We start from the raw sequence: 16779 nt of genomic DNA on the forward strand, positions 1-16779 counted from the left end.
TATGATGTGTCAGGGTTGTCAAACTGATTTTTCATTAGAGTGCATGTTGACCAGCTGTTGTACATCGATTGTAGCGACTCCCAGTTGTCGGTGTTTGCTAGGTTGGTGAACATTAAGGTTGAGCACAATATGTCTACGATCAAGTGTTCTAGTGGGCTAATGACCTATAACTCTGCTATCACACCTTTTTGTTCTATTAATACAACACAAAGAAGATGGTAAGGGAATTGGATTTACCAATCTAGAAGATTGATGCGTGTAAAAATAGTTACATGTTGTACTGAAGGATGACACTAAGCTAGTATACTACAAGTTTTATAGTGACTCGAGTTACAAATAGATCGGGACCAAAACCCCTAGCATAAAAAACCTTTGTATGCCGTGTTGAGGTACTCACCATTGACTTTTTAATTTCAGAGGTTGTATGCTTCACCAGCAACTGCAGGCACATGACGTGGCATACTAATCATTAGATAGAGGAGGGCTTCATGTACAGAACGTACTCATGTTGGCCAATTATCTTAACACTGTATAATCTCCCACTGGGGATGTGTATAAAATTTGAATACATGTTCCTGACTCTGGTGATCCTTGGCTTGTTGAATTCGAAATATTTGATAAATGTGTACACGTAGTCGTTGATCGAGAGCTGCTACAATTGTGGCATGTGGGGGTGCGAAAGCAAGATCACATCACAAACCGGGCATTCATAATGCGTGCGGTATTGATGTGGACTGTGAATGACCTACCTATTTTTGAGATTGTATTTGGATAGAGTACAACGAGTATTATACCTGTTTGTATTAATGACATACAGACATAATGCCGTGCTACTTTAATTGTCATATACAGTTTCTCCCCCATGACCATCCATGCCAAAGGAACAAGAGATATTTCATTAAAAATTAGCAGGAGAGGAAGATTGCAAGACCAATGTTGACCAGAGATAAGATTCATGATTAGGTGGAACAATATAGTATTGCGGTTGAAGATCTATTAATATACCCACCAGCGTATGATAGTGAGTATCTACCATATTGGTGGACGCATTTAATGTATTGATCGAATCAATCTATTATTTAATTACATATTTTAATATTAATATAATAATATAATTACTACTTTTATAAAACAAGAAATAGTCAAGTCTAAGGCCCCATGAAAAGTTTGAGATTTTGAATGCGAGTTTCATTATATGTGTGTATTTATTTTATTTTATAGTAATTTATTTAATACTTTTTATTATATTGATGGGTTGATTCAATATATTATTTAAATTTAATAAAGAATACAATTACTAATTCTATAAAGAAAAAAGAAATAGTTCAAAGTGACGTGTTGATATCGCAAACTAAGCCCGGCAATTTCCCACGTTTCTACTTGAATTAATCTCATCCGCAATTAATAACCCGTGAGAGATCTTGTCCGCCCGTTGGGCCACTTAACTTTTACGTAGCAAGTCAACGGCGTCGCAGACTCTTTAGCGCCATAATATTATTATTTTATTTTATTTATTTCTTTTCTCGAAACAGAATCTCATGAAAAACCCCTTTTTTACTCCGACAAATTTTCTCTGCTCTAGACCCTATTGTATCGTCCGTATTCCTCCGTTCATCACACGCCACGCAAGCATGGAAACTGATTGAGCCGACGTGGCTGAACAGTAGTGACTTTTATAATGCAAGTGCTTGCAGCTGATAATACTCTATCCTAGACTATCACTTCAGTAAATTCCCTGCGTCTGAGATCGACGGTAAAAAGCCCAACTCAGAGGCTTCTATGAATTTGGACCGTGGATCATAACTACCCACGATAACCGTCGGATGGGATAGTAATGCTTATCCGACCGTCTAAAATTCACAAAATTGAATTTCAAAAGCTAAGCTAGAGAGGGAGGAAGAGACTCAAAACCAGAGCCCCATTTCCAAAAATACATTCAGGAAATATACGTACACGCATTTGCGTCTATACACGAATATATGGACCGAACATCCTTTCAATTCGGACAGAGTAGCAGTGAGATTTTGTTTTTCTTTTTAATTTTTCCATTATTTGAATCTCAGCTTGCTCGAATTGTGGCAGTGTCCTTAATTCTGAATTTGTGATTCCTTTTTAGGTGCCTAATGTGAAATTGGTAGGATTTGTGGGGGTCCTTGACAGAAAAAATGAGTGAATTTCGAGTGTTATTTATTTGATTTTGTTTTGTTTTGGTTGGGAAGTTGTTGTTTAGTGAAATTTGTTGTTGTGAGATTTTTATTTTGATTTTTGATTTTGAATGGAGCAAAGCGAGGGAGGGGATTTCCCTCCAAAAAAGCAGCCGCCGCCGCCTCAATCGGAGGCTTCTTCTACTGCGGGAGTGGATTTTCCAGCGAGGAAGCTAGTGAGGCAGCTGGATTTCACTGGCTTTAGTGGTGGCGCATCGAGTGTGGAACAGCCGCAGGTAGTGAAGCCCAGCCAGCAGCCTCCGCTTCCTCAGTTAGTGAAGCCGAGCCAGCCAACGAAGCCGCCACACCTGCAGCCGCCGCAGATGCTGTTCATGGCGATGCAACAGCCTCCGCAGCCAGCTGCGCCACCTACTCACCCTTCCATACGCCCTCTCGTGTGAGTCGCGTTTGCACTTCTCAATTATTTTAGATAAAGGTTGGATCTTTAGAACAAAAATTATGTCTTTAAAGCCTTAGCTAATTAATATATGAAAATTTTAGGTTTCTCTGGTCACTCCTTTTGCTATCACTAGAGAGTTGTGAGGTTTCTGGTTTATTGGATATATTTGAGTATTTAATGGGACAAATATTGATACAAAATGACTTGTATTAGATGTTCAGAATCGCCATCCCTCTTACTTCTCGGGTAGGAGAAAGGGGGAGGTGGTGTTTTGTGCTGACGAACATGTGCAGGACAGATAATTCCTTGTTTTTATCTGAATGACTGAAGTATTAAGCTTGATAAGAATCTGGTTGTTAACAAAATGTTCTTGCAAGCCTTTGGAATTTGACATAGCTTGATAAATGAGTAAATTTTGTGGAACCTCACATGGAATTTTTTGAGTTTCTGATGTTGAAATCAGTTCATGAGTCACTTTTTCCTTATTTGTTGCATTTTTTAATGATTAAATTATGATAACTGTGGGGGCTTTTGTTTGGGTTCTCACATCTTCATTTTCTGAGTTCCTTGAGTTCTTGCTGTCTAAACAAACTACAAATAAGTCTGCGGACAATTTTGTGTCAAGTGAAATCTTTCTTTCTACTGGCTTATTTTGCATGATTCTTTTCATCAGTTTCAGATAGAACTTTATTAGCTAATGCTCGTAAAATGGTTCTACGTATCTCTTGTCATTATTCTTGCCAAAAAATATCCAGGAAAAGATTCCCCCCCTCTAATCCTGGTTAATGCATTCTGTCTGCATTACTGCTCCAACTATTCATGAGTTGCTTGTATGAAATAGCATGACTTCTTTATCAAGGCTGCATTTTTGGAGAGCAATTATTAGATATCTGATTCTGAAATACTTTCCATCTTTCTATTATTTGTATTGGTTTCTTTATTACTTGTTAATAATGAAAGGAGTGCAGTATCTAGCCTGTGGCTACCTATTGCAGACTGAGTATATTTGGGTGTGCTTACTTCATGTACTTGATTTAGTAGGCCATTTCTGTGAACTCAATACTGTGTAGAAAGGTAGTTGCATTGCTATTGTATTATGATAAATACTCTTCTTTCCTCAGGAAACCGGAATCCCCAAGATCGAGGCCAAGACAAGGTGTAAATGAAGTAAAAGATGGTACCCCAAAGAAGCAAAAACAGTGCAACTGCAAACATTCGCGATGTTTGAAGTTGTAAGCAGCTATTAATTTTCATCTTTTTTCTGTATGACCAATAACTGAACTAGTAGAGTTTTATTTCCTTCACATTCTTTCTTTGAATTTTCTGAATCCCAACCAAGTCCAAACACTAGTAAATCAGGGACATGAAGGATTCAGTTTTAGAACAGTTATTTACTACAAAGATTATGTCAACATCTTTCTGTCTCTGAAGTCTCTTCTTTCCCTGCGTTATTTTATTTCCTTCTCTACTTTGGCGGTTGGGGAGGAAGCTTTTTCAAATTTTTGCCTTGAGCATGACTGTCTTTGATTTCTACTTGGCTCTATCCTACCGCTGTACCCTGGCGCATCTATTAGCAAAGTACACACTTAAAATCTAGGAAGTAATGGCCTTTGTTTCCTTTCCACTCATTAAATTTTAGCCTTCCTCTGTTGTTGGTAGCAGGGACCATTCCTCTTGTGCTTGCATGTTAATGCTAAATGCTAATTAGAACTTAGACTAATTAACTTGTATAATGGGAGTTTAAAATATCATCTTCCAATTTTCAAATTGCAGCTCGCATTTTTATACGTAACTTCTGCTGTTCATATGTAATTTGTGCTGAATTGTCTAGCTGTCACTGTATGCATGTATAGATTTAACCGAGATCTTGTATGTTTTTGCATGCTTTCGAACATATCTTGCGCATATGTTTAATTTCACTGAGATAGTTCTAATTGTATAAATGTAGTTTAGAGATTTTACTATGTTCTGTTAGCATATGAAGATCAATATATATTGATTGCATGGATTTATTCATTTGAGGATACAACAATTGTTAATGTTGGCTTTGGGCAAAAATCTTTATATTCTGATGTATGCTGGCCTTAACAGGGCCTCAAGTACCAAGGGGAAATTTGTTGTAAGTTGTTACTCATCCATTGACAACATCCACTTGCTACGCGTAGGGCCAATGGAAAAAATTATTCTATGGGCCTCAAAGATATTTGTTAACCATATTGGGTATTTTTAGTTTTACTGGCTTCTTATGTTGTACACATTACAACTGTTAGTTTCCTTTTGCCATGGACGCCCCTAGTTCTGAATAGCTGATTAAGTTGTGTGGTTCATTAGATTATAGGTACATATGTACTTAATAGTTATTTGTTTCAATTTTCAGAAGAAAATTAAATTGATAATTTCTTTAGCTAGTCAACTGCTCCCATGTTCTTAATTCTCTCCCCAAATTTTCTAAGTAAACTGCATTCCGTTATGCTAGAATGGAGCATAATGCTTCTACTATGAATTATGGTCAGGTATTGTGAATGTTTTGCTTCTGGAACCTATTGTGATGGTTGCAATTGCGTGAATTGTCATAACAATGTTGAAAATGAAGCTGCCAGACGTGAAGCTGTTGAGGCTACACTGGAGCGTAACCCAAATGCTTTCAGGCCAAAAATTGCTAGCAGTCCACATGGAGCTCGGGATAACAGGGTACTGACAGAACTCAGAATGCCATCTGCTCATGAAAATGCATTTCAAGTACCAAGCATTAGCTAGGAATTACTTTGGTTAACAAGTTTCTTATGATTTCTGTTTCCTCTTCTACCTTTCGTTATGATTGATTTCCTTGCGGCTTTGATGCTTAGCGTCCATGCAAATATCAATTATAGTTTTGTACATGTTTCTCATTTTGTTAAAAAAAAATACATGCTTGAATGGATAATCTCAGGATTTGCCAGAATATTTTATAAGCGGTTGTAGGTTGTGTTTTCTTATGCTTCAACTTGCAATTTCAGGCATCTTTTACTTTGCTAGAAATGCTTTCTTAGTATTTCAAACCTTATAGGTGATAGAGAGTCAAAACTAAAACCTTACAGGTCCAGGATGGAACATTTGCTTGTTTTAACAGTTACATGTTAGAAGATATCCTTTTATATTCACCGGTGACTGAGCTATACTTAAGTAATACTAGAGTACCAACACGACTTCCCTTCTCAGGAAAAAAATGAAGATTTGGGTATCTTTTGATATCTAGTTTATCTGGAAAAAGTAATACTTATGCCCTTGATTCTTGTGCTATTGATGTTATTATAGTAAAGAAATAGGATTTTGGTTGCTATTTTACATGCGTAAATCAAAGAGAAAGTTCATAATTCTGTGGTTTAGTGAACGATTATTTGTCTTCCGAGGAAAAAAAAAAAAGAAGGAAGTTCTAGCTCTTGTAGATAATGAGTATGGTTGTTCTGGTTTAGGGAAAACAGTTCCAGAAAGCTGTTTTTTCCTGATTAGCACCTTGATGGCTCTAAATCTCTGACCAGTGAAGAAGGCAAGCCTTATGCTATAATTTTCTTCATACTGTCATAGCACTTTTTTAGCTTTTGATTACTATGGGAGAAGTAAATTGCCTGATGTTGTTTGTTTCCGGAACTAATCATTATGGTGAGTGCTAAAGGGAAACTGGAGAGAGGCTTTAGCATGTGAGGAATCTCATACAAATATTTTGAACAACTATTGCTTGGTCAACCTTTGTGCTGACATTACACATGGACTATTATTGGGCTCTGAAGTGCAATAGAACATAAAATCTAAAAGATTGGATGCTCCCAGATATAATCAAGAGGAAGAATACATAGCTACTGCATACGAGGTATCAGATATGACAGTTGACTATTAGATCATCAGTAGTCCCTGCAAGTATCAGAGATTCACTGGAACATCAGTGGTGTTTAATTTTGGACGTGGGTACTGTTTCTGCAACACTTTAATTCAAAAGGTGGAATCTGTGCTGTTTGTTTATGTTTTCATTTTCAGTTTCTTCCCCTCAATTACCAGTAACAAATTTTCTTGGATTTGATAAACATACTAGCACTTTTTGCACATAACCAACATTACTCTACATTTCAATGCATCCTTAAATTGAAAACTTCTCAAATTTGTGTTTTGTTAACTCTGATAATGTGATCAATTGCTTTTGTAAATATGCAGGAGGAAGCTGCTGAAGGTTTAGTTTCAGGAAAGCATAACAAAGGATGTCACTGCAAGAAATCAGGATGCCTTAAAAAGTACTGCGAATGTTTCCAAGCAAATATTCTTTGTTCCGAAAATTGTAAATGCATGGACTGCAAAAATTATGAAGGAAGCGAAGAGAGACAGGCTCTCTTTCACGGAGATCATGCCAACAACATGGCATACATCCAGCAAGCCGCAAATGCTGCCATCACAGGTGCTATTGGCTCTTCTGGTTATGGGTCTCCCCCATTTAACAAAAAACGGAAAGGTCAAGATCTCTTCTTTGGATCAACAAAAGACCCTGTACACAAGCTCGGACAGTTGCAACAGGTAAATTTTGTTCTTATACTTCAAAAGTGGTTAACTTTCACCCATAATGCCTCCACATTGGTTCAGCTGGCTGAGCTCTGCATGCTTGGTCCATTCCATTTAAACCGGGATGGAGCCTAAAATCTTTTTCTTTCCCTAGCTGAATTAAAGCTTAGGAAGCAAATCCACTTAAAATTTGACAAGCTTGAAGTTCATAAAGTTCAGTCTGGATCAGGATAAGTTTGCTCAAGAAGAAGTTAACAGATTTTTATAAAAATAAGAACTTATAAATGTGATCTTAAGAAAATTTGCATATTTCTCATAGAAATATATTGTTTAGTGACAAATGATTGATTTCCTATATTCAGGTGGTGTGTGGCATACTGGTTCCTGTGAATAATTAGTTAAAAGCATCATAAAACCTTTAGTTGTTTATTTTTTTTGTTGTAACTTTTCATTTTACATATTTGTCTGAATTTTTTATTAATACTGAAAAAAGTTATAAACATATGTCATTGTAATTGGATAAACCAAAGTAAGTGTGCTGGAAAGAGAAAAAAGAAGAGGTTGATGAGAAATCAATGAGGGAAGAAGAGATAAGTGAAAGTTTTGGGTAAAGAAGAAGCCACTTGATAGATCAAAGATACGAAATATGTGCTCTTCAGGGAGAAATAAAGTATAGTGCGTTGTTCAATGCAAATAGCATAAATAGTTGGACAATCTTTGTTTCTTTTTGTACATTTTAACTCAACTACCAATTGAGTAAAAAAATTCCACTTATTTGGTTATCATTATATTTTTTTTTCAAGTTTGGGTATTTCAGAAGTGGACAAAAATAAGATTCTATTCGCTTTTATTTTCTTCACGGCTCTCTTCAATCATTTCTTATATATGTGTGTGTGTACAGTTTTCCCTCTAAGTCGAATGTAATGGTAACACGCAAGTATAAAATATCCCTCTAATTATGCATGATATGTTTTACACAGTTTTGTATGTTCCCCCAAAAATTAAGCCCGGAATTATCTTACTTCAAATATATTGATTTCCAACTAATTCAGAATTGCAAAATCAAACAGCGAAAACAATGCTTCACACAACAGCAAGTTATTGTTTCATTGACCACAGAAAATGGGTCAAAATTGATCAGGGCAGATATGCAAACAAAACCTTGGAGTTAACGATAATGAAGTATGAATTAAAACAATATAATTCAATACCATATGTTTGAAATTTGATCTTAATTATAAGGCTAAATAGGGAAACTACAACTCAAGTGTCTTGCTTATTATGCTACAAAGAGAGGTTATCTGGAAAATACACAAAGATTCTTGTGACTAAGTATCTTATTTGGCAGTAACGGTGATACTTACTTCTTGGGTGCCAAAATAGTTAGTATAGTTTGACCAACCAAGAGTTTTTTCGATAATTGTTAAGAAGTGTATATTTTGTATTCTTTTACAATCTTGCTTGTGAAATTAGTGAATAGTTAGAACCTCATACTTTATTTAAGAGAATAGTTCTGGATAAATTCATTCAGGTAATGAAATTTGGTTTTGTGATATCCAAAAAGAAAATGAGAGCAATAAATTGGGCATACAGGGGGTTTTGTGTAGCATGATTACTAATATATTTATGTCTCCATCAAAGAGAAGGATGGCTTTAATTTTTTTGAGATTGCAAACACTTGGACATGAGGCTCTTAGACGTTAGTGGTCCGAATTTGAACATAATAATACCGTAAGGTTTTATTGAATCTGAGGCTGAGTCCCATGAAAGTTCAAACTCAGAGGTTACAAGCTTGCCACTCTTCTCTGCTCGCAAAGCTTGGTTCAATTCCCACAATTTAGCTGGTAATAATCATTATTTGGGGATAATTTCTACCACATTGTGGTGACTAGTAACAAATGTGGATTAAATTAAGACTTGCATCTTCAAATTGAATTGTTGGAATGTAGATAAAGGAGTTAACTTATTTGCGTTATCAGGTTTACCGTTTACTACATCTTATATATTATCAATATTCTTTTTGTATCTCAACTGCTGAAGGAGCAGTTTAGTTTCTGATTTTTACTTAGAGATTCCTGTGTTCAAGCTTGCACCATATGCTTTGCTCATGAAGCTAGATTGATGTTCCCATTAGTTAGCTTTCAACCATATCTTGGCGACAACAAACAAATGTGCACTAATCAATACTTGCATCTGCAAGTTGAATAGTTGGAACTTTAGATGAAGGAGTTAGCTTATTTTTTAGATTTTGCTTGATCAGGTTTACTTCTTTTTTTCTGTCATTATCCATATTTCTTTTTGTATCTCAATGGCTGAAGAAAATAATTTAGTGATTGATTTTGACTTTGGAATTTGTGTAAACCGTTAACAGCCTAACCATATTAAGGCTTCTTTGCCTTCCTCTTCATCATCTTCAATTCCTGTCGCTCGGTCTGGTAATGCGTCCGGGTTGGGGCCTTCAAAATTTACCTATAGGTATATAGCCATTTTCTTTAAAGAATCATTCTTTTGTACTTTTTCAGACAGCTAATAATGAATTGCATTTAAAGGTCTCTGTTAGCTGACATCATCCAGCCCCAGGACTTAAAGGAACTCTGCTCAGTGCTTGTGGTGTATTCAGGAGAAGCTGCGAAGATGCTTGCAGGTACAGCTGAGTTTGTAAAGATTCACAAATTTGGTCATATCTAAATAATCTGATATCTTCATCTTCCACTCAGGTGTTGTTATATATCATATCTGACATATTGGTCTTCAACCCCAGTGTTGCTATATATATGATTGGTTGTGCTTCCCAGTCATTTGAAAATTCCTATATAATATCAATAGCCTAAACAGAAGATATAAGCATCTTTGTTCTCACTCCATCTCATGTCATCCTGCACCTTTTCCTTTTTGACATCTCATTCAAGTATCCCAGCCATTTTTGCAATGCTGCTTTGTTCAAATACCAAAATGGACCATTATCATTTGGTAAAAAGTTAGGTAGTGAATTGATTGTTCATTTTATATTTGGAACTGGGCCAAGGATTTGAAAATAAAATTGACTTTCTTAAACTGTATGACATGTATGGGGGTGGTTTGAGTGCATGATATACCTATATTTAGAAGTAAACCCTTGGTTTACTTAATGCAGTTGAATACAAGTCCCATGCTTTTGTTCTGCATTGATACCCTAGGTGTCTTCCTTCTCCTGTATTGAATTGTTTCCTTCATATATTTTTCAGTACTTCAATTCTTTTCCGCTCATAGTCACCATGCACTACAAGCCCGCATCTTTCCCTATTCCATAAACAACTGAAATTGCTTTAGATCACTGAATTATTGTTCATGGCCTCCAAATAGAAGCTAAAATAGACTAGCAAGGTTGCCCTGCATAAATTTTGCTGCAGTATGGATGAAAAATGGATTCATGTTCACATAATCTGCATACCTTCATTAGCGAAGAATCTTTTGGATTAACAAATCATGAATGTTTGTCAATATGTTAGTTGAGGCTACTTCAATATGGGGAACATATTCCAATAGTTATTGTTGTCTGTCAAAGAGTATGTGCGTGGAAGAGCATATGGAAAAGTTTACTAGCCATTGTTTTGACAAACAATTTAGATTAACGCTTGCGAGTGAACAATAGTGTAGAAGCAAACTCCTTTTGGAGGTGGATTAAATCTTATTTATGTTATATGAGACGAATGAATGATTGGTGTGAGTCAAGGATTTGAGAATTTGGCAAAAGTTATGAAGCTCACACGATCAACTCTAAGAACGAAATACCTAAATTAAGTCCAAGAAGGTTGTTCATGATTGCAAAACCATGAGAAGGTGATTGGGTTTCTAAGAACAAAGCTGAAGCTGGAAATTTTATTGCATATTCCCTCTCAAAGAATCAGAGGCAGATGCTGAGATTGAACCTAAGTACAGGAAATCTATTGTAACAGCTGCTTCAGACATGTAAACTTCACTTGTTCTGTGATTATTTTGGGAACAAATATTTAGCATAAGTGATGAACAAGGAGTAGAGAAGAACTGAACATGTACAAGATGATCCACAGCATCAAAGTGGAGAAGCAACTAGAACCAAAAAAGTACTCATGTTGAATCGGGAATCATGCAAATCCTGTGAACTGTAATGTTTTTCCTGCATTTGAAAATTTCAAGGAAGACATCATAAAGCTAGAGTTTGTGAAGCCAGTTCATGTGTTATGGAAGACGCTATTGAGATTACAACTATTGTATAACTAGGCCTACACATTAAATCTTTCAGCTAAAGTATAAATCTTTTCTGAATTTGGTCCAGCAGATATTGGCAATCTGAAAAATGCTTCAGTAGAAAAGCTGAGATCAATCTCCTATATTTTCTTCATAATGTCTGGAAAGAGGTGGCAGCCGTCGTCCTAATTCTCCTACCAAACTATGATGACAGTCGAAGGATTGAGGGTCTCAGTACTTGAACACTACAATAACTTGAGGTTGACTTTTCTCCAATCATCTGAATCCTCCTTTCTTTTTGAAAGAAACAGGAATCGCTGAAGGCAAACCGTGATAAAAGTATAGTCCCAACCCAAGTGAAAATCGAGTGAACATTTCAGTTACAATTAACATGCCTTAACATCCTTCCACCATCTATTTGATTGAATGTAGGTTATGGAATAAACCCAAAACCTAATAGTCAATAACTAATACTCGTTCAAAGTTCACGACTTAATTTTGTGATTATTATCCCACCTTGGCCAAGGATTTTGCAAGTTTTGTACTTTCAGATAACACCTGACATCTGATCATTTACTGGATAATTGAGAATCCTTAACACAATATTTACAGGCCTATGCTTATCCCGAATCTCATTTTACGAGTATGCTTTATCACTTCACATTAAATGGGAGCATTCATCATAATTTAAACATCTAATGTGAGGCTACCATGATTGTTTCTAGTCAAGGTTTTTTCATGCATAGTAGTTATTTTCATATTCAAATTAATAATTCCACTCTATGATGAGGTAGTTTTATGAGCTTGTCTCCTAACAAGCATAACATATGCACTAGTGTTCTCACACTACTGTTTATGGAAAGAGATATTCCAATTGAGCTTGCATCAGTTATGCTAGTCTACCTGAATCATTGAATCTAATCCAAGTGTTTCTATGACTATGACTTCTTAAGATAAAAAATCCTTGGAATTATGTTTCGTGATCATCATCTTGTATGATTGCGTTGTGGCATCAAGTGGATATGAATAATCACCTATTTTCCTGATATGTTGACTATGCAGTTTTTACCTATATGATTAATTGGGTTGTTTGGATTACTCTACATGTAGAATATGCCTTCTGATTTTTTCTCTTATCTTCTGGTAAAACAGTCTTCAACATAACATAAAATTTTCAGGTTAGTGATTCAACCACCTTTTTCAGACTACTAGAGCATACAAGTAAAACTGCACGATGTGTGCTTTACAATTTTATATGTCCTATATGTTTATCCAAGTGTTCGGTTCTAGATGTAGATTATAGTAATCATTTGGAGTCATTGATTTCGAGAGAAACTTTAGGGTGTCACTTTAAGTGGTAATTTTTATTATGAAATGATAGTGATTGCTCTTGGAAACTTGTGGCCAGATTCATAAGCTAAGCCCCATCCTGTGGATGACTTAACTGATATAAGTATTATGTTCTCTCTGAGTAATATGAACCTAACCTGTAATTTGTGTAATTTTTTCAGAGGAGAGAAATGAAGCACAAAAGCGAGCAGGAGATTCTAGAGAAACCTCATTGGCTTCATCGACTCAAGATGAGTGTCAAAGCCAGAAGCAGTCTGTAGCTGAGAGTGCTCTGACTCATTATCCTTCATTTGAAAACCAGACTGAGAAAACTAGACCTCAGGAGTCTGGTTCGGATGGAGCTGATGTATCAAAAGGACGGCCAATGTCTCCCAGTACTTTAGCTCTAATGTGCGACGAACAAGATACAGTGTTCACTACTGCTGCTTCCCCTAATAGGTTAGAGGTTCAAAATAACTTGTCTTCCCAGTTGCCGCTTGAGCAAGGAATGACTGAAGCATATGCAGAACAAGAAAGAATTGTCTTAACAAAGTTCCGAGATTGTCTTAACAGGCTCATCACTTTAGGAGAAATAAAAGGCAAGTTTATATCCTCTCTACTTTGCCTTTTGTTGTTCTTATTCCAAATTTATGGACACATGATTGGAAGCATGAGAAGGCCATTAACAGCATACAGTTCCAATTGCAGAAACACAAAATGGAGGCATTAGGTTTATTGTGTTTGTATTTTCGTAGTCAAGAATCACCAACAGCTTCATCAGAGAGTTTCTGTACTAATGCAGAACAAACCTATAGTGATAGTGGGGTCCAATTCTTGTCCTTTCTATTATTATGCAAATAAAAATTTGCTTCTTCACGACATTGCCTCAGAAACCCATAGAAAGATGCTTTAGATTGCCTGTAAGCCATCCCCAATTAGAATGTACTGGTTTTGTGCATTAGTTTTGCATCGTAAGCGGGGCTAGAAAAAGTAATGACATTTGGGGGTTAAAATAAGGCTTCCACTTTCTTATCAACATTTGATAAGGTTACAACAGGTATTTTACTGTGTATATCCATGGCCCCATATATATGTTTCCATAAGCCCAACAGAGAAGGGATGTTGCTAGGGATGGGTAGAAGAAAAACAAGATTAACATAGAGGTTGCCATCTCTTTATACTGTTGTGCAGGTATTAGAACTAAGAATTTCTTTGATGCTTTTTGCTTGCCTTTGATGATGAAGTATGGGTATTCCAAGATTAATCTTAGATTTTTAGGTGCTCAGTACGGTCTGACCAAAAGAAAAGCTCGGGATTTCTGAGGGCCTAAGCTCTAAATGATGCATCCATGAGCCCTTCTGTTTTTCTGCTAATCTATTCAGGCTAAGCTTCTCACCTTCCAACATAAAAAAGGAGGAACAGTTGCAGAATGATTATTTTATGCGGCAATCAGTTTTTGATATATATCTGTGGGGACAACAATTATAAAATTAAACGATTATTAAGACAAGTCATTTCACGTTATTGTGCATTTGCTTGCTCTGGGTTGCCCCCTCATCTGTTCATGCTGAATTATGTCTTGGATATACCCTGACTATACTGATCAGGCATAATCTGTATTTTTACATCAAAATTTTACACTTGTTCAAGGGATTTTAATGTTCTTATTCTTGTAATTCTAAATGGAAGAATGAATACATTTGTTATCTTCAGAGAGCTACTAACCCATCTATTCCTTCCTGCAGAAACAAAATATTCTTCATTGGCACGAACAGTATCAGCTAACGAAAAAGATCTAACCAGCAACGACACTTCAAATGTGAGAACTGAAACTAGAAATCAACAGCTCATCAGCAATGGTGTCACCATTCATCGACAGAGGACTTCTGCAATAGTTACTCAAACGGCTTCTGCTGTGCATAATATCCCCTCTATCAGGGCAATCACACCTGCTGAAAATGGGGATGTAAGAACGAAACGGGAAAGAGACTTATAAGGCGGTTAGGAGTAGACATTTACCAAAATATGCTGCTACATCTCTGTAATTTAGGCCAATGTAGATCTGGCTTTTCTTCAATGTTGCAGCAAACACTACACATAGAGGCAATTGTTAGAACTCTTTTAAATCTGATAGGAACTTTATCTTATCATTGATAATATTAATTATTAAGATTTAATTTTTTTTTTCCATATACTGAACAATTTATGTGCAACTTACTTAGGACAGCATGAGTTTATTGTGATTGTTTCACGGAGGTACTAATCTGATAGGAGCTCGTTCTGTTGGCCCTTTACTCCGAAGGTTATTGTTTCGGGGAGGAGTTAGCAATTGGCTTTGGTTTCTCTGCTTTCACTGAGTTATATAGTTCTTTTCTTAAAAAAAAAAAAAGAAAAAGAAAAAAAGGGGGTGGGGGTTTTGAATTGGAACTGTATTGGTGATTTATTTTTCCTCCGTTTGGGTCAAGAATATAGAACTCGTATTTTGGTAAATGTTATTTTAATATAATATATATATATATATATGTGTGTAAAATATGTATTTCTGACTAATTTTCAAGTAGGCAAAATTGTAAAATTGGTCCTGTATGTAAAGGTGTGGCAAAATTAGTCTCTTAAATATTGAACTGATGATTTTAATTTTGTAAGATTTAATTTATTGACAATTTTAATCATGCCAATAAAAAATATCAGATTTTAGCCAGATAAATTGAGCCTTAGGTTCCGACTGCTAATTGGGTTTGAATTAAATACGTGGCATTCTCAAAGATGTTGACATAAAAAAAAAAAAAAAAAAGAAAAAGAACCACAATAGCAAACCTCACCCTCTTGTCGTTGCGCAACACCCTACCTGCACCGCCTTCACCGCTGCCTAGTCTCCTCTCTCCCACACCTCCCATTGCCGCTAGCCCTCAGTCTCACCCTCGCCTCCTCCAGCCCAGCCCCCTCCCTCGCCCACGCTCAACCCCTTCCCTTTTCCGCCTCTCATCACCGCTACCCTCAACCTAGATTTGTTCTCTTTCTTCTCAATTCGCTGCGGTCTGACCTAGCTACTGTTCAAGACCACCACAAATCAAATGCTCTCTGGCGAGTCGTTCGCACCCAAACCCATTCATTTTTGTCTACCATTCGACCAGCTATCTCTACTTTCATTTCAGCCACTTTTTCGCCGCTCCACTTTTTTTCCTTCATATCTCGGCTGCTAGCGATCATTTCACCGATGGACCACCACCCCTGTCTTTGCCTCCCCAAAGGCGCACACATCGATTCGATCAGTTTCTATCAACGACACCCTCCACGTCATGACCTCTTCATAGGTTGAATTCCCCGGATTTCTTCTTTATTTGCCACGTCAACATCCTATGACATAGGTTGAATTCCCCCAATTTCTTCTTTATTTGCCACGTCAGTATCCACATAAGATGTTGATTATGTAAATGAGGTCTATATGGATGTACAAATCCTAAACCCAATTAGACTTGTTAATTTCTGGCCACTTTTGGCCGGAAAGATTAAAATTACTATAAATTTAAAATGTAAAGGACTAAAATTATAAATTCCATAGTTATGGAACCAATTTTACCACTCTTGTGCTTATAGGACTAATTTTATAATTTTGCTTTTCAGTATATAAGAGTAAAGATTATCTTTATATAATCTTCACTAAATAAAGCACCAATGTCCTCCTAGTATATTTTGATATGTTTTTCTTTTGACTAAAATCCGCATAAATCTACATGAAGAAAATGATCTTACTTTACATGTGGAAGTCATAGTCTTAAATATCCTCTCATTATTTAAAAAATTAAAAGTACCCTATAATTTCATCGTTTATCTAAGAGCAAGTCCATTTCATTAGCATTTAGTATATTTTCATCTAATTTTTATAATGAATCGTTTAAAATATTATGTTGGATCACGAATTATAGTTTTGTATATATATATATATATATATATTTATAATTCTTTAGAATATTTTTATAGACTAGTATGTTGATGAATTATTTAGTTTATCCACTATAAGACTCTTTTATATTTTTTCAAATACTAAATAGGTTTAATTACACTCCCCTCCTCTAAAATTTGGTATAATTATATATAACTTTTTATGATTTAAAA

The 16779-nt window shown here is 35.9% G+C and overlaps 1 protein-coding gene and 1 long non-coding RNA gene across 2 annotated transcripts; one reads left to right on the forward strand and one right to left on the reverse strand.

The window, feature by feature from the left end:
- The first annotated feature begins 1882 nt into the window (after positions 1 to 1882).
- On the forward strand, positions 1883 to 14853 carry LOC105173528 (protein tesmin/TSO1-like CXC 5). Its single transcript, XM_088875585.1, has 9 exons — positions 1883 to 2016; positions 2117 to 2601; positions 3726 to 3836; positions 5118 to 5295; positions 6790 to 7143; positions 9500 to 9603; positions 9678 to 9772; positions 12846 to 13262; positions 14409 to 14853. Exons 2-9 carry the CDS (start codon positions 2276 to 2278, stop codon positions 14657 to 14659), a joined length of 1836 nt encoding a protein of 611 aa, XP_088731711.1. The 5' UTR covers positions 1883 to 2016; positions 2117 to 2275; the 3' UTR covers positions 14660 to 14853.
- LOC110012940 (uncharacterized) lies at positions 10272 to 16069 on the reverse strand. The gene is made up of 4 exons (XR_016062835.1): positions 15486 to 16069; positions 14683 to 14754; positions 14389 to 14615; positions 10272 to 10407 (listed from the first exon to the last, which is right to left on the reverse strand). It is a non-coding gene; the product is annotated as an uncharacterized LOC110012940 (long non-coding RNA).
- Between the last annotated feature and the right edge of the window lie 710 nt (positions 16070 to 16779).

The sequence above is a fragment of the Sesamum indicum genome, linkage group LG11 (genome assembly GCF_026168435.1).
Source record: "Sesamum indicum cultivar Baizhima isolate 11 linkage group LG11, ASM2616843v1, whole genome shotgun sequence".
In the NCBI taxonomy this organism is placed as follows: domain Eukaryota; kingdom Viridiplantae; phylum Streptophyta; class Magnoliopsida; order Lamiales; family Pedaliaceae; genus Sesamum; species Sesamum indicum.

Bases quoted from the DNA above. Each gene is read 5' to 3' on its own strand.
- LOC105173528 (XM_088875585.1), top strand. From the start codon at position 2,276: ATGGAGCAAAGCGAGGGAGGGGATTTCCCTCCAAAAAAGCAGCCGCCG. The intron at 3,837-5,117 runs GTAAGCAGCTAT...AATTATGGTCAG, and splicing joins CATTCGCGATGTTTGAAGTT to GTATTGTGAATGTTTTGCTT. The intron at 7,144-9,499 runs GTAAATTTTGTT...AACCGTTAACAG, and splicing joins AGCTCGGACAGTTGCAACAG to CCTAACCATATTAAGGCTTC.